Source organism: Pteropus medius, unplaced genomic scaffold (assembly GCF_902729225.1).
Source record: "Pteropus medius unplaced genomic scaffold, Ma_sr-lr_union100, whole genome shotgun sequence".
NCBI classification, from domain to species: Eukaryota; Metazoa; Chordata; class Mammalia; order Chiroptera; family Pteropodidae; genus Pteropus; species Pteropus medius.
This window is the reverse complement of record NW_024352784.1, coordinates 750954-769706: the sequence shown is the minus strand read 5'-3', so window position 1 is coordinate 769706 and position 18753 is coordinate 750954. Positions and strand designations below refer to the sequence as shown.

The 18753-nt window shown below is 36.4% G+C and overlaps 1 protein-coding gene and 1 long non-coding RNA gene across 2 annotated transcripts in view; both read left to right on the top strand.

The window, feature by feature from the left end:
• Positions 1-16973, top strand: part of LOC120590270 (uncharacterized) — a 33636-nt gene extending 16663 nt beyond the window's left edge. The window contains exon 3 of the long non-coding RNA XR_005649664.1: positions 16778-16973. This is a non-coding gene — a long non-coding RNA (uncharacterized LOC120590270). The remainder of the gene's footprint in view (positions 1-16777) is intronic.
• Positions 7803-8891, top strand: LOC120590263 (olfactory receptor 52H1). The gene has a single exon (XM_039847895.1). It carries the CDS (start codon positions 7803-7805, stop codon positions 8739-8741), a length of 939 nt encoding a protein of 312 aa, XP_039703829.1. The 3' UTR covers positions 8742-8891.
• Positions 16974-18753: the final 1780 nt, after the last annotated feature.

Genomic DNA, 18753 nt, shown 5'->3' with positions numbered 1-18753 from the left:
AGTGTCGTTTTTCAAATATCAGGTACCGCATGCTGCTAGTCAAGGCTACTGCAGCTCTGCCAGTGATAGATGAGCGTGTGCGTGAGACAGAATTTTATTGTAATTCTGGTGTTGCTACATATTGGCCTTAATCAAGTAAACTCAATTCTACAGGATTCAGTTTCTCATGTGTAAAAAGAAAAAAGAAATTTACCACATGTAGTAGTATGAAAATTAAACAGAATGTTTTTAATAATTTCTGTCATTTCTTGAACATAAGCAATAATCCAGTATGTTATCTATTCATTTTTTGGCTTCCTCTCACTGTGACTACAATAAATGATTTTAAGAATACATATTAGTTTACTTTCAGCATTATTACTCTTGCTTTAAGAAATAACTTGGAAGAATTATAGTTTTTCAAAATTTTAGCTAATAGGAAAATAAATGTTTCTGTACAGCTGTCTATTCTTATTTTTTTTATTATTTTACTGCAGTAATTCTATTTTATTGAAATGGAATTTAAATATTAGCTTTGTTTTCCCAGCATTTAAAAGTTATTTTTCACAAGTATATAGTAAGAGTCAAAAGCACAACTGTGGGATTTCTTAACAATGGTGTAGGTAAGAGTTTGTTGCCCAGGTCAGCCTTTTGCAGTGAAGCGAGAGTTCTCAGGAACAAAGAGAAAAGTCTCTTCTTCTCATGAGATGGGGGCATTATTTCTGCAATGCATGCATTCAGGGCTTGGTGGGATCCCCATGTCTTTTTGCATTTTTATTCTTACCTCTTCTCCAATCAAGTTCAGAGCTAGGAAAAAAAAAAAAAGTGTGCTGTTTGTGCTGTTTTGTCAAGTTCCCAACTGCCCCATCTTGGATGAATTTTGATGAGACAAGGAATCCAAGGTGGATTTTCCCACTGTCTCTCTTTGTGTGCATGTGCATTTATATCTTAGCACTCATCCGTGGAAAAGAAGGAAATATAAATTTTCCCTTTGACCTCTGCCTTCCGGTTCCCCCTCCCCGACTCCATTGCTAGATTGACTGAGGCTCTGAGTCACTAGTAATGTGCACTCTTGAATTATTGAAAAACTGACTTTCCAGGGACAGTCATGTCTTCGTTTGCTGGAATACTCAATCCTCCAGTTCAGTATGAAGTACCTCGTTACAAGGAAAGACCTGAATTTTTATACACAATAGAAGAATCTATACACCAAGGGCCATCTGCCTTTTAACAGAGGCTCCTGCCTCCATAAATAAAACCTTCTGTTGAAAAGAAAATGAAATTTTCTGTTGCTCCTAGTTACACATTCTCTTACTTACAAACTGCCGGAGACAGTTTCTTGGACTCAAAAATGTCCGGCGGTCACCAAGTATAGATTTGCTCTATGCAAATCAATTCTAGGCCTTTCTCCTCCTCATCACCTGAACCTTTGAGTAGCAATCACACCATCTTGTGTTTCTGGGACCCTGGGATTGCTTGACCATCAATGAAGCAGATTTGTATTCACAGTAGGAAGTTTGGGTGGGTTCAGGAGAATCCCTGAACATAAGGAACCTTTAACCTGTAAGACCATCCAAGGATAATGTGCGGGTATTTAGGGCCATCCTTTAATAGTGATCAGAAGACTTTTCATTTGAGGACCTGAGATCATTATTGAAATAATATATTACCTGCATTCATCAGTATGGGATCTCAATGAGCTTTCATTTTGCTTAATGATATTGTGCCATCTTCATTCTGACTGCTAATCTCTTCATGCTGTCAAAACCTGGTCTAATCTTTATCTTAGCACTCATAGCCTACCTGTATTTCCCTCTGCTATGTACCTTCTCAGTTCAGGTAACTCATTTGACTCTCTAGGGTGGGAATGTATCAATTATTCTCAATGTTGCTTTTCTGTAAGACCACACAGATCCATTCCTAGATTCTGTAAGAGTTTTCCACAGAAAATCAATGAGATGTGTGTGTACATGGATGGATGAAATGATAAATAGATGGTTGGTAGGTATAAATAGATAGTGTTTCCTCCTTTGCCTCTAACAACATCATAGAAATTTTTGTTATTTCAGAGCTGACAGAAGTTCAGAGCTACTGGGGTAAGAAGAAGTTACAGGGTTTTCAAATCATCATGTTCTGATCCCTTTTCAGAAGTGTGGTTACTATTAGGTCCCATGTTCTTAGTTTCATGTGTCCCCCCCAAACATGCACACACACGACAATTCTTAAGTGCCTGGCCCTCATCTCTGACCCATCAACCCCATTTCCTCCAAGTCAATCCTCAGTATTCCTCCTCACAATGTCAAAAGACACACAGGCCCTCTATAATTCACCTGAGTGTGTAGTTTTTTCTGCAGTGGATGTGATGCTGTATCCAAGTCAATGCTATTTTGAATGTGATCATTCTGCGGATTAGAGGCAAGTGACAGTTGTGCATACTTTTATTATTAGGAATGTATATCCATGTAACTTTTTTGCTCTTGATGTCTTGGGCTGCCAAAATTTCTCTTTGGGGAAATACTACTGGGAAGCAGATGTGTCTGGGAAGATTGCCTGGATCCTAGGGTGTAGAGTCAAACAAGTAATCTCAATGAAAAAAAGAGCTCAGGGTTTGTTTATGACCCAAATGGAAATTATCCAAATGTTTACTTCAAAGCAGACCTGAAAATGGCTACTGGGATGTCTTAGAAGGCAGGAGAAGACTCTTCTGACCACTATAAATATTCCTCTATGACATTTCCAACACCTAAAGATATTCCCTTGTGAGGAAAGGGAGCTGAGAGGTTTAACAGTGGTCATTTTAGAAATGAACACAGGTACTTTGTCTTTAGTCTATGAAAAGTAAATAATAAGAATGAAACTTTCTCTCACTTTAATAGAAAAATGGGACAAAACATTTGTTTTCAAGCTCTGGGAAAACAACGATTGTGGCATTGTGGTTCCTGAAACACTAATTACATCTTTGTGAACTAGAAAAAATAAATAAAAGATGGATTATGGTTCAGGGAGTTCATAAATCCATTGATATTATAAGTTACAGATTTGGAAAAAGAAAGTGGCAGCCTAGAAAAAAATTAGCTCCTACAGGATTTTAACAAGTTCTTTCACATAGAGGATTAAAACTAAGGTCACTATTTACAGCCAAAAGTGGTGGACACAATTCTGGATCAAAAACATAAACTAAACACACACACGTACGTACACACACCCCCAAAAGCTGCTGTCAAACCACCTTCCAGAATTGAAGTTTATGGAAAGGGACTTTTGCCCAGAGATGTGAAAGGATATAGATACATTCTGCAATCAGGAGCTTAACCCATCTTCCTTCTGTCTCAGTAACTGGATCTGTAATATCCATGAAATCATCACTGGGTCAGGATCCGAAGCCACCACACTAAGCTTTGGTTCAGGACAGAGAGCCTAGGAGAATAAGATGAGGTAACTGAAGGGAAGAACACAGAAAGAAATTTAAAGAGAGAGGTCAGAGGGGTTCCCATTCAGAGTGACACTGCAAACTACCAGGATATATGGAAATGTATCTGTATATATCAATATAGCCTCAATATGTAAAATATTAACTAAGAAGCAAGATGACATTAGCAAAACAAAATGAGACATTTAAATGTACCTATTGTGACTAACATATCTAGAGATTAAAATGAATCAAAAATAGTGAGTTTCACACACATAATTTAAAAATTATGAAACTTGGTGTGGTAAGCAGAATAATGGCCACCCAAATGCTGTCCTCATCCTAAACCCCCATGATTATGTGAGGTTACATGGCGAAGTAAATTATGTTTCAGATGACTATCATAGACTCAGTAGACTTGAAAATAGGGAGATTGTCCTGGATTACCAAGGTGGCCCAAATGTAATCACAGGGATTCTTAAAAGTGGTAGAAGAAGGCAGAAGAGCACAGTCAGACGGAAATGTGAGCATGGAAGAAAGGCAGAAGTAACATTGCTGGCTTTGAAGATGGAGGAAGGGGCTTCTAGACGCTGGAAAATACAAAGAAAGAGATTCTTTTCTAGAATTTCTAGAACAAAAAGCAGCCTTCTTAACATCATGATTTTAGCCCAGTGAGACCTATGCTAGACTTCTGAACTACAAAACTGTAAGATAATAAATTTGTGATGTTTTAAGCCATGGAGTCTGGTAATTTATGATAATAGCTATAGAAAACCCATATCCTGCATTCAACAAAAAATAGTATTTTTACTTTTTGTTGAGTTATTATTGACATATGACATTATATTAGTTTCAGGTGTATACCTTAATGATCCAATATTTGTATACATTGCAAAATGTGTATAGTAAGTCTAATTAACATCCATCAAATACATAGAAAATTTTTTCTTGTGATGAAAACTGTTAAGATCTACTCTCTTAACAACTTTCAAATATGCAATGCAGTATTAACTATAGCCACCATGCTGTACATTACATCCTCATGACTTATTTATTTTATAACTGGAAGTTTGTACCTTCTGACCACTTTCACCCATTTTGCATACCTCCCGCCCCCACCTCTGACAACCGTCCATCTGTTCTTTGTATCTAAGAGCTTGGTGTTTTGTTTTGTTTTTAAATTCCACATATAAATATGATCATATAGTATTTGTATTTCTCTGTCTGACTTATTCCACTAAGTATCATGTCCTTAAGGTCTATCTATACTGTCACAAATAACAAGATTTTATTATTTTTATGGCTTAATAATAATATTTTGTTTTATATTTATAACATGTTTTCTTTATCCATTCATTCATGAATGAAAACTTAGGTTGTTTTCATATCTTGGCTATTGTAAATAATGCTGCAATAAACATGGGGAGCCATATATCTTTTAAGTTAGTGTTTTAACTAATTATTGAGGAAATTAAAAGAAGGCTTAGATCATGTTTATAACATAAATATACAGTATTATAAACACATCAAATATCTCCATATTAATATATAAATTCAATATAAAAATAAAAACCATATGTGTATGTATGTGTATGTATGTTTGTGCATGTGTGTGTATGTTTGTGTGTGTGTGTGTATGTGTGTGTGTGTGTGTGTGTGGAGAAAATGCTTATGAACCTTATATGGAAATGCAAAGTGCAAAGAATAGCTAAAAAAAATTTAAAGAAAAAGTTGGAGGTCTTACTTTCCAATATCAAGACTAGAAAATTTTGATTATATTTTACAGTATTGGTACAAGTTTATACAAATAGACTAATTAAAGAATACCTCAAATACAAGAACATACTTAGGCATCTGAGAAGTTATCTCAACTGACTGTGTCTGAATAGTCAATAGACTCTCCTTGGGACTCAATCTCTACAGCCTACTAAAATCACCAAGCTACATCCCATCTCAAGGGAAAGGAGTTAATATGGTTGATTTCATTCCTTGTCTGGGAATGGGAAATGGAGGGTCCCATATGATCTAGTTCTATCTCCTGGGTATACAGGAAAAGCATAAATGTTTTCATTTCACCTCTTACAGAACTTCTCCCAGCTTAAAACTTTACTTGTTTCCTTTTAAATAGATACTTGCTATTAGTTCTATAGAGCAAGAGAAAGAAGACAGTTTGGTGAGTTGAAAACTACACTCAATTAGGGAAGAAGTAAACCTTACACTGGCTATGTGATTTTATCCGATAAGGTATCCTTGCATTTACCTAGTGTCCAAGGGCACTAAGGTTGTGCCCTTGAATGTGTGTCTCTGGGTGGAAGGAGTTATTCTGACAGCAATGATTCCATAATTTGACAGATGCTAGCAGAAAACTTGATTTCAAGTGAGACCAACTAAAGTAACCAGTTATACAGCAGGGAATTCATCAGGAAAGAAGCATTTTGGATAGAAGAACTGAAGTCTGAATAGATTTTGACTGCAGCAGAAGACCTTGGTTTAGATGTTTTCTCTTGAGCACTTCCTTCTCTTTTAGTTTTAATGATTAGTGTTTCATTTTTCTCCCCTTTAAGTTTACTCCCATAACCCTGAGGAAATGTGCTTCTTGTCAGGTGGCAGTGAGTCTGTGCTCCAAGAGACCGAGTTGCAATCTAGCCTAAATTATACAGAGATTTTGGGGCTTCTCAGTCTACCTGCTTTTCATACCACAGGAGGTGATATGAACTCTGTTGTTATCGTTATTCTAATAAGATCAGTGTCTCTGGGATTTTAGTCCATATCATACCTGGAGAGGTAACTTAGAATATTCATTCGTTTAGGCGTGGGGGCGGGAACTGCCTTTACACAGTGAGAGCTAGTTCCACTTTCTGGATAGATGTTTTGTTCACTTTGTCTAACTAAGGACTCTGGCAATGTCAAAACCATCCCCTAAATGAGAGAGACTCACTATTTAAAGCTGTGATTGGGGTTCTGGCAAAGATGTTACAAAATCCTACGTCTTAATCCATTCTTCCCTCCTTTTGCACAAAACTACAGATTCCTGCCAAACGCAATAATATAGAGTTGTTATGACTTATCCAACAAAATCTGCTTTTGTTCCTCAAAAGCTGTTGGGATGACTTTGTAAATTTATTGGCGAGGGTAAGAACTAAACCTCTCCAAAACTGTTCTGAGGATGGCTCAAGTTATGCTGGGCCTCGCCAATTGCTGCACTCCCTGGTATCACTGTTGCTGATTTCCTTTCAAATATAGCTAAAATAAAATATAATTTAACCAAAAAAAAAAATACTTTATAAAATAGATCACACAATGGAATTAAATCTTAAAGGATATTTTCAGTACAAAAAGGTACCTCCAAAGGCAGACTCTATTTAGTGCAAAGCTAGAAATTCCCAAAGACCAGTTCCAAGTACTGCAGACCACAAATGAAAACATTGTGGTGAAACTTGGTTGTTCTTTATTTCATCTCTAAGAGGTGAGAATCAACTCTGCTTAACTTTGCCTAAGCCAAATAATTTTGGCTGTTATCTATTATGGAAGCATTGCCAGTCTGACTGATGGTTAGAGCTGTCTCCTTTACTAATGGTGGGAAACAGAGATCCTACAAAGTTTAGGGTATTACCCTTGAAGACGTAAATCATCCTCTGAAATCACTGCTCTCTGCCTGAGTCAGAGGAATGCTTCTTTCTTGTTCCTGTGCATTTTCTGGTAAATGTGTTCACATATATTCACATCCCAGTAAGCATCCATCCTAATCTGAACTGCATTTTAATACCTGTGTTACAAAACCTCCCATACCTCCCACAGCACTGGAATATCTTTTTGTTCCCTTCTTTTTTCATTATTTTTTTTCTACTGCTTCATTGAAATTCTTCAGCTTGTTTTATAAAATCCATTTTCTGAAACATAACATTTGCTCTGTAAAGGTCAGTTACTCCCTCATGTACTATTTTTATTCTCTCTCTCTCTTTCTCTCTTTCACTCTTGCTCTCTCTCTCGCTCTTTCTCTCTCTCTCCCTCTCTCCCTCCCTCCCTCACACACACCTCCTTTCTTCTCTTCACACACTTTTTTTTTTCCCATTTGGACGGGGGCCTATTTTACATAATCTGCATTAAGACAGGGACACAGTTATTTAGATTTAATCATATGAAATTGCTTAACCAAAAAAAAAATTCCTATGGTTTATTAAGAAATATATAATATATAAAGAAATGAAGGGCCAATGGGAAATAAAAAGGGCAATGGCAAGTCAATTCCGTAGGTGCTAGCTCATCCAGGAGACAGGAGGTGCTTTTCAGGTAGGAACCCCGAATATGACAGTTGCAGTCCTCAACCATGTGCAGCACCAGTGTAGAACTGTTATCTTTCATAGCCCATTCTGACAGCTGATTTGTTCTCAGGACTCAAAACCCAGAAGAGACTATGTATAATTTGAGCTGTTACAACCCAAGTTCCTTTATCCTTGTTGGAATACCTGGCCTGGAGAAGTTCCACATCTGGATAGGGATTCCCTTTTGTGTCATCTATGTTGTGGCTATTGTGGGCAACTGCATCCTCCTCTACCTCATTGCAATTGAGCGCAGCCTCCATGAACCCATGTTTTTCTTCCTCTCTATGCTGGCTGTGACAGATCTCATCTTGTCCACTGCTACAGTGCCCAAATTGCTCAGTAACCTCTGGATGGGCTCCCAGAAAATAACCTTCTCCGGCTGTCTCACCCAGATGTTCTTTCTCCACTTCAGCTTTGTAGTAGACTCAGCCATTCTATTGGCCATGGCATTTGATCGCTACGTGGCAATCTGCTTTCCTTTGAGATACACCACCATCCTGACTCCTCAGATGATCATCAAGCTTGTGATGAGCATTGTTGCAAGGAGTTTCTCCATCATCCTACCAGACATTTTTCTGCTAAAACGGTTACCCTTCTGTGAGACACGTGTCATCCCACACGCCTACTGTGAGCATATAGGGGTTGCTCGCCTTTCTTCTGCTGACATCTCCATCAACATTTGGTATGGATTTGCTGTGCCTCTTATGACTGTCATCTCAGATGTGATATTTATTGCTGTTTCCTATACCTTCATCCTCCGTGCTGTCTTTCAACTCTCATCCCAGGGTGCCCGCCAAAAGGCCCTTAGCACCTGCGGCTCTCATGTCTGTGTTATCCTTATGTTTTACACACCTGCCTTCTTCTCCATCCTTGCTCATCGCTTTGGGCACAGTGTCCCTCGAAATGTGCTCATCTTATTTGCCAACCTCTATGTGGCTATTCCTCCTGCTCTAAATCCTGTTGTTTATGGAGTGAAGACCAAGCAGATCCAGGACAAATTTATTCTCCTTTTCTCTTTGCAAAAGAAATAAGGAGTGGGGAGGGCCACTGAAGGGGCTATTGAGGTAAAATTGATTACGTTAAATTTAATATAACATAGGAAGACATAAAAATAAGGTTATAATTCCTACTAATTTGAAATTTTAGAGTCCTACCCATGTGCAAAGTATAGGCAGGAGTGAGAAGGGAGAAAGAAATTCTTTGAGACTTCTAGAACACCAAGGGTTTTCTTGGTTTAGTTTTCTCACCATTTGTACGAAGAAGGTGATGATGCGTGTAGAAGAGTACTAAGACTAAGTTTTACATCTTTCTTATTGCTAATTTTGAGATTTTTGAAGGTTAGTATTTCCTAACATGCAACTCACTCCTGTGTTTCTCAGTTTCTGAACTAAAAAAAGTCTCCTGCTTTCCCTCTTTAAGTTGCTATCAATTCTCTCTACTACACCTATCAAACACTGCTTCACACTTTATTCTCGATGCTATACATTATTAATCCCTTTTCCTGTGTCCTTTACTTGCTTTATTTTTTCACTGCTGCTCATCTCACATTACAGAGTTGATTATCTTCTTTAACTATTTTAAATTGTGTGCTCCAAGCAATTTTCACTACCCTTGGTCCATATTTTACAAGTATTAATATATTTAATTAAAAATAATTATGAGAGTAATATTAGTTAATTAATTTCACAGATGAGGAAACTGAGAATTATAAAGATTACAGAAAAACAATTAGTAGATTTAGGATCCAAACTTAGGCCTGTCTGATTCTGAATTCTTTTATCTGATTGCTTCCCAGGTATCTACTCACTTGAATGGCTTACAAACTTCTCAAACTTAATTTCTCCAGAACTGACCTGGAAACTTACTAATTTCCTCCGTAAAAAGTACTCTCCCTTTTCTGTTTTCCTTTATGGTAAGTGGCACCATCGCAAATATGAATTCCAAAGCCAAAAACCTGTGGCTTCTTCTTGATTTATCCTATATCATCTCCAACAAAATTATCTCAATATTTGAGTTGAATATTTAACTTTGAGGTGCTTATAAGTCATTCCAGTAGATAAATACGTTGCATTCTTACCTTAGTCATGGCCATCGACCTGGTGTGGACACTTATCTATTATTTGTCTCTCAGAGAGTATTTCAAAGTTATCTTTTTAAAGGATTTCCAGCCCTGTTTCATCCAATCCACTCACTCTATAAAAGTCAGAGTGATCATTTTACAATTTATATGATTGTGTCACTTTATGCCTTGAAACTCTTCAATAATTCTATTGTCCTCAAAATCATACATAACTGTTGTCCTCAGGATCACTGCCGGGAATGGAAGATTTAATGAAAAGAACAATCTTCCATGAGACTCAGAGCCTTGTACTTAATTTACATTTATTCACACTTCATTTATGTTTACTTTCACTTCATTTGCACTTCCCTAACCAAGCTAGTAATTTCAGAAGTAATATTCTTCTTTTTTGTTGTCCTACTCAGTGTCCTGTTATTTTACAAAAAAATAAAATTTGACGTGAATGTATTGTGTGTTGGGTGGAGCTGGGTGAGAGCCATCTATGTTTCTCTTAAGAAACTATCCCAGGACAAAAACATCTATTTTCTAAAATCTCCACTAGAAAGAAGCTATACATTTAATCAAGATGGACATATTAAATTACTTGGGAGTAAGAAGTAAAGCCCCAAAGGTGCTTACATTTTGTAGGCACTTGGTGATTTGCTAGGGACCCAAGCACATGTGGGTTGGACAAACAAACTATGCAGCAAAAGGCAATGGTAAACCACTGCTGCATTTTCTCTTCTCAATCTCTATGTTCCTTGTCTTTTTTACCTTGAAAACCCTATGAAAACTCATTCATGCCAGGAGTCAGAGCTGACTGGACACCAGATAACAACAAGAAGTAAAGAGTAAAATTGGCATAATAAGATAAGATCCTATGTGTGCATAGATGTGTGTGTGTGTTGACATTTTCTTTGCTGTCCGTAGTGCCCTTTCGACAGTTCAGAAGAGACACATGCAGGTGCTGCTCTACTCATGCCACTATTCTAAACTGTCACACTTATTTGCTTATGTATTTATCTGTCCACATCTATATTATGAGTGCCTTGAAGGCAGAAACTTAGTCCTAGGGAATCTTATACTCTGTCTTATGAAAATACATAGTAAGAAAATGGTTTCATGCATATTCAAACTTATCATAAACCCCTTCCTCTATGCCACCCTAACTTTTCCTTTCTTCCTTCTCTATCTAGCTTAGATTCCATAGTATATTATTTTAATTGTTGTCTTAGTTACCCTAAACTCAACTTGTTTTAAACTCAACTGTCTCTTCTATATATTCAGTTGAAAAAAATTCCAGGAATCTTAATGAAGTTAGCTCTGTATTTTGGAGAAGTTGGAGAAAATGACACAAGGGGGCAGACTGATACTGCTCTTAATAAATTAAGACAGTACATCACCATACTTGCCTGGTTTCACTCCCCAAATGCATCAAATTTTTTCTTGTCTCTACCACTTGCGCTTTCTCTTTATTTTTTGTTTGGCAGTTACTATTTAGGCTTTAATTAAAAATCCTTCTTCAGATATTTTTTATTTAATCTTGTATATTAGATTAGTATCTCATACACATACTTATTGCACAATATGCTTTTTATTTCAGGATTTATCTCAATTTTAATAAGGTGATTGCTCGTATACTTAGTTGTTTAATGTCTATCTTCGTATGTCATTGAGGACCAGGTTAGCATCTGCCTTGTTTACATTGCATTCCTATCACCTGCAAAGCTCCTAGTTTATAATAGGCATGCAATAAATATGTTCTGAATGAAAGAGCTGAAATAAATGAGTTTTAATTAATTAATAAAATCTCTATTTTAGCATGATGGGAAGCTGCCTGGGTTTGTAACTCAGTCTAATCAGAGAGAAACTTTTGTAGAGTCACAGAGACTTATTTTCCCTACAGTAAGGTAATAATTGTTTCTCCATTTATTCTTCAGAGTTCTTCTTTAAATTAAACATTTCCAAGTTATTATTCTTTTTTCATAAAGAAATTGATTTCTAGAACAGCTAAATATTTTGTTAGAGGACAAAGGAAGGGATGACTGAAACAAGGGGTAAGTCCTAGGTTTTTGGCCATTAGACATTGAAAATAGACTTCCTCACTGGACCAATGAGAGGTTGTATGGAGGGTTTTCCTGTTAGAAGGATAAGACTGTACCCAGGATGGCTATCTATGATTTTAGACTTGCATGTACTTTGTCTGAGAAATCTGACCCACACAAATAGATTACTAGCTTGTACTCTATATAATGGACTAAACTCAAAGTTAGTGATGATTCACCACTGAGGGAAGATGGAGAGAACTGCCAAGCAAGACCTAAATTAAAGTGGTGGTGGAAGTCATAGTGGAAAATGTCTCTTGGGTTTTGTTATCTAAGGCTAGATTCAGATTCATTTAATTCAACAGACATTTCTTGATCATCTTCTATGAAACAAGCTCTGGCAGAGATTCAGAAGAAAATGAAACAGTTCTTGAACAAGAAGTTTTAGAAGTTCTAGACTGGGCCTGGATAATGGTAGAGCTGAAAATTGTCAGAGTTTCTATTTTTTTGTCTTTTGGTTTTGTTTGTTTTTTATTAAATTACTAATCAAGCTAGATCAAGACCTTGCTGAGACTCACATATGCTATCATCTTGGATTCCACAACTCCTAAGCCACCACTAATGAGCAAAAGTGTAAGTTTCTAAACTGGACAAGTATTAATTTATTTGAATCCTTGCTCATGTCCTAGACTGACTTGAGGCCATAAGACCTGAAGCCCATAGGACACCTTAGTTCCCAGGCTCTCTATTCTAGCCTGTCTCTAATCCCTGGAGAAGACAAGGACAGCACATTTCCACTCTACTTCTCTAGGCTCTGTGTTTGTTTTTCACACACTCTGTGAACTGGATCTTATGCCTGTTTGTTGCGTTCCTGTGTTTAACCCTGGGACTGCTTCTTTTGGTCTTGGGTCTGTTTTTTGCCTGCTGATTTTCTGCATTCTCTGTTCTTTACTCTGTCTTTGTAAACATTTCTAGGACCAGAACCTCCAAGATGTAAGGCAGTGGTGAACAAGGTACAACTATTAGGGAGTAAAGCCTATAAAGGGAGTAAAGCTGGTGAGAAATGGAGCTGGTGGAGAAGAGAGAGGGAGGTGAGAAAAGAGTGGATTTCCAAGAAATTGAAAAGGTCAAGATTAAAACTTGGAATAGAGAGTCTAGAGTTGACACTCATGGTAAGAAAATAATGTGAAAGAGCCGTGGAAGCTTAATTTTGAGCCCCTTACACTACATTCCCAAAAATGATTCTAGTTTTTTTTTCTGAAGGTCAAGATTTATAATGCTAAGGATGTAAAACATTAAAATGATCACAATAGATTTAGTACTAGCCATACCACACTGAGGTCAACAATCTGAAGATTAAAATTTGATATGCCGCCTCAGAGACTTTTAGGTTATCTTATATGTATAAGCATGGGTTTGTATTTGTGAGTGCATTTATGAATGAGTGTCCTATTTTTCTTTTGGGATGATGGGAGAAAGCACTAAGATATCCACTCACCCTACACACCACAGGGGGCACAAATACGTAAGGGATTTGAACAGTCGCTTTCTGGATTGGGTCTTACAACAGTCCTCTGTGACCCATGGACAAGCCATGAATATTTTTTCCCCTAAAAGTAGCAAAAGAGATCTTCACATAGACATATTCGTCATAAAAAAAAGAAATAAGTACAAGTTTTGGATTATGATACTTCATGATCAAGATATTACTGAAAGACCTGTCCTGTATTTAGTTTAGTGCTGGGAGAGGTAAAGCACGTAGAAAGATAAGACATGTTTTTGCAATTTCTTAGTCTGAGGTGAGAGGAGAAAAATGCTCAGCAATCAATCAGAAACCAGTAAATAAAATGGAAGTAGAATGCTTGCTAAAGACAAAACCCTACTCAGAATTCTGTGATCAAAGACAGAGACAGCACTAATAAATGAAAAATAATGTACAGTTAGTGACAACTGGGAAGTTACGACACAGAATGGAAATATAAAGCCACGAACCTTTTTTTATATCTAGAACTTTGAAGGTGGGGGAGGAAGGTGCTACCCGTTTTCTCACATCTAACTGTGTCCTTCTTTCCAGACCATCTTTCGGTAGTGTATAGTAACTATAGATTCCCTAGGTTTGTTTGATGGGCGTCTTCATCTAATTTGAATGTTTTAAAATATGGGAAACAAGTGCTTATGCTTTTCCATATCTTCCATTTTTCAGAGTTGAAGTATAGGAGCCTACCTTGTGTTAATATGGTAGGCTGTGAGGGTGCAAGATGGAGGGAGAGGCAGGCGAATAGTAGGGTAGGGAACATGAGTAAACTGTATTTACCACACAAGTTAATTAGTGTGCAGTCCAATGAGCCCTCTGTCAGTCATTTGTTTAACAAGTATTGATTGAACAATGCAGCAGACACCGTTCTAGGGAGATAGAACAGTGAAATAAACAGACATGATATCTGTCCTCTTACAGTTTACCATTTATAACGTGAAGAAGCTAATTAAGTTAAAATGGAGGTAGCGTGGTAAGTGACCTGAATGGATAATATGGAGTGCCAGAAGTGCGCCTGGAAACGTTACCTAATTTGGAAATAGTTTAGAAAAGCTTAGTGTGACGGGAGATGAGGGGGAGTGAGCTAGAGGAAGAGAGAAAATGGACGAAGCCGAAGAAACGTCCAAGATCAAATGTAGGTGGAAAAGAATTCAGACAAGAGAATTTCCAGAAGCCAAAGGTCAAATTGAATACAGATAAAGAAATATGAACTAAAAGTGAAGTTATTTAGTGTTCAAGTAGAATTTAGAGTAAACACAAAGGAGTCACAGCTCTATAGGTTCAATAAAAAATGGACTCCCCTTCCCCACCTTAGTCTCTCTAAATGACAAAGGACTTTCAAAGGAAAAAAATTGGCCTCAGGATATACTATCATTTCTAGGATGAGGCTGTAAGATCTTTTGCTAAGCATAGAGAAATATTGAAGGGTATGCTTAATAAATCTTTTCAATTAGAAAAAGAATCTTCTAAGAATCTTAAGGCTTTTTTTTTCCAGATAACCATAACTCCCAGCCAAAATCACACAGGGAGTTAGTGCAAAATAAAAAGAGGCCTTTAGATCTTCAACTTCATTAGGCTGAAAAGGATACTTAGATGTAAACACAGATAATTTCTCATTAAGAAGCAAATATGACACTGAATATAAAACCAATTGCCTAGAAGTGGTTGTAGCTAAGAGCCACGGAGATTTATTCCCAGGGAGCAGGATTGGGTCCTTATTAAGAAACTGGTGATACATCTCTGGCTGGATTTTATAATCTTTAATAAATTAGTTATTCACTAGTAATATGACTCTCAATATTTTACATATGAGCATCTATTGCGGTTATTCTATCTCTGTGTCACATTGTATATTAACTATATAGGCAGAGGATTTTTTCTCATTTTTTTTTTTTTGCTACGCAGGTCTTCAGATTGAAAGGAACCACATTCAAGGAGCTCTATTCAAGGAATTGAGCCCAAAGAGCCTACTGAAACTTTGTTTTGGTTTAGAGGCTGAGATCCTGGACTTTGAACTAATCCCATGATGGGAATGAGTCTTTTGGATTTTAGGAAAGAGATTCATTTATTTTCCATGTAGGAGGATATTCACATTTTTCTGGTTAGAGGGTGGGCTATTACAAATTTTATTTCCCAAAGATGGGCAGAATAATATCTTGCATCCCATATATTTTTCTACAGTATCATCTTGCCACTCCTACAGGAGGTACAGTTTAATTCCACTCGCCTTTCATCTGGGTTAGCCTTAGAGATTTTTGAGAAAAGAATACAATATATGTGACATTTCAAGATATTCAAGACTCGATTATAAGAAGCTTACATCTTCCTAATTTGTGTCTTTGGACATTTATTTTTTTGAACACTCTCTCTGGAACACAGCCATCATACTGTGAGATTCCCAGGCCACATGGGAGTTCACATGGTCGACAGCCTGGCTGAGCTCTCAGTTAATAGCCAGAATCAATTTTAGGCAAACTTAAAGATGACTACAGTTCTATACAAAATCTGATTGCTGCCACATAAGGCAGAAAGACCCCAAATGGCAATTGCTCATCCGATCCCAGTAACTCTACAAAATCATAAGATATAATAATAAATTGTTTTAAAACACTACATTTTGGGGTAGTTTTGTTACTCAGTAGTCAATAACTAGAACAATTTAATTCTCTACTCTTTTTTCTCCAAGGATCTTGATCATCCTACCTAATCTTCTTAAGTCCTTGGGGATAACTTAGAATTTGTATTGATAATAAATTAATCCTATTACCTCATTACCTTTTCACATTTCTTCATTTTCCTCATTTCTTATTTCTCCTTATTAATATTAGTTTTATGGTTTATTCTTAAAATTACTGTTTAATACAAATTCTCTCTCTCTGCTTTTCTTCTTCCCTCCCACTCAAACATAAACATACATACACCATACACACACACACACTTTATTGTGCTTTTTTAGCAACTCTCTCCAAATCCAACTCTGCACTCACTTTTTGCCTGCAGCCATGAGATAAGAGTTGTAAATGTGCTGATACCTTATTTTAAATTTAGAATTACTAAACTCAAGAATGTTTTTAGTTAGATAACACATAATTTGAGAATAGAAGGAGAACTACTGGTAATGTGACTTAGACAACAACAAATATAAATTGAGACTTTCCTGAGCAAATTGAGATATATAGCCACCTACTTTTTTGGGTTTCATGGCAATTACATTTCTCTTTCCTTTTTCTCTCACACTCTTTAGATGATTACCTTATACCATTTTTCTTTTCTCAAATCTTTCTTTCCTACCATTATTCTCAGTCACAGATGACATCGCTTTTACTTGCCTGGAATCATAGAGGCAAAAAGGAAAACATTTCCATAGACATCCACAAATACACCTACTCACCTACCTGCATCTGAATTTTTATTTCTATTTTTCCTCAGGTTACTATGGATGCCAAGATCAAACTCTCCACTTACGCTCTAAACTCCATTATGTAATGCCTACTTAAAGCAATCATTTCAAAAATTCTCTCTTCTAATTATCACCTATTCTTCTCAAACTATTCCAAAAAATTCAAGAAGAGGGAAGGCTCCCTAACTCCTTTTATGAGGCCACCATTACCTTGATTCCAAAACCAAGCAAAGACATTACAAAAAAAGAAAACTATAGGCCGATATCTCTTATGAACATTGATGCGAAAATCCTCAACAAAATATTAGCAAACTGAATTCAGCAATACATTAAAAATATCATACACCATGATCAAGTTGGATTTATTCCTGGGATGCAAGGTTGGTTCAATATCCACAAATCAATTAATGTAATACATCACATTAACAAATCGAAAGATAAAAACCATATGATCATATCAATAGATGCAAAAAAGCATTCGACAAAATCTAGCATCCATTAAGATAAAAACTCTCAGCAAAGTGAGAATACAGGGAACATAGCTCAACATAATAAAGGCCATATATGGCAAACCTATAGCTAACATCACACTCAACAGGGAAAGGCTAAAAGCATTTTCCTTAAGATCAGGAACAAGACAAGGACACTTTCACCTCTCCTCTTTAACATTGTATTGGAAGTCTTAGCCTCAGCAATAAGACAAGAAAGAGAAATAAAAGGCATCCAAATTATAAAGGAAAAAGTAAAACTCTTGTTATTTGCCTATGACATGATACTACATATAGAGAACCCTAAAGATTCCACCAAAACCCTGTTAGAACTGATCAATGAATTCAGTAAAGTAGCAGATTACAAAATAAATATTCAGAAGTCAGTGGCATTTTTATACACCAATGGTGAACTTTCAGAAAGAGAAATTAAGAAAACAATCCCATTTACAATTGCGTCGAAAACTATAAAAAACCTGGGAATTGAATTAACCAAGAAGGTAGAAGCTCTGTTTTCAGGAAATTATTATAAGTCATTGAAAAAAGAAATTGAAGAAGATACAAATAAATGGAAGCATATACCCTGTTCATGGGTAGGAAGAATCAACATTGTTAAAATGGCCATATTACTCAAAGCAATCTATAGATTCAATCCAATCCTTATCAAAATGCCAATGGCATTTTTCAGAGAGCTCGATTTATATGGAGACAAAAAACCCCGAATAGCCAGGGCAATCTTGAGAAAGAAGAACAAAGTTGGAGGTATCATACTACCTGATATCAAACTATACTACAAGCCTAAAGTAATCAAAACAGCATGGTACTGGCATAAAAACAGATTCATTGATCAATGGAACAGAATAAAGAGCCCAGAAATAAATCCAGGCCTATATGCTCACTTAATATATGACGAAGGAGGTAAGAATATACAATGGGGTAAAGACAGTCTCTTCAATAAATGGTGTTGGGAAAATTGGACAGATACATGCAAAAAAAAGAAGCTGGACCATCTTCTTACACCGTATACAAGAATAGACTCAAAATGGATTAAAGATTTAAATGTAAGACCCTGAACCACAAAACTTTTAGAAGAAAACATAGGCAGTATACTCTGTGATATTACTAATAGGAATTTCTTTTAAGATATATCTCTTAGGGCAAGGGAAATAAAAGAAAAAATAAACAAATGGGACTATATCAAAATAAAAATTTTTTGTACAGCAAAGGAAACCATAAACAAAACAAAAAGATAACCTATTGTTTGGGAAAAGATATTCACTAATGATACATCTGATAAGGGGTTAATATCCAAAATTTATAAAGAACTCATTCAACTCAACAACAAAAAACAAACAATCCAATTAAAAAATGGGCAGAAGACCTGAACAGATACTTCTCCAAAGAGGAAATACAGATGGCTAACAGATATATTAAAAGATGCTCAAGGTCGCTAATCATCAGAGAAATGCAAATGAAAACCACATTGAGATATCACCTCACACCTGTCAGAATGACTA

Coding starts and splice junctions, on each gene's coding strand:
- LOC120590263 (XM_039847895.1), top strand. CDS start 7,803: ATGTATAATTTGAGCTGTTACAACCCAAGTTCCTTTATCCTTGTTGGA.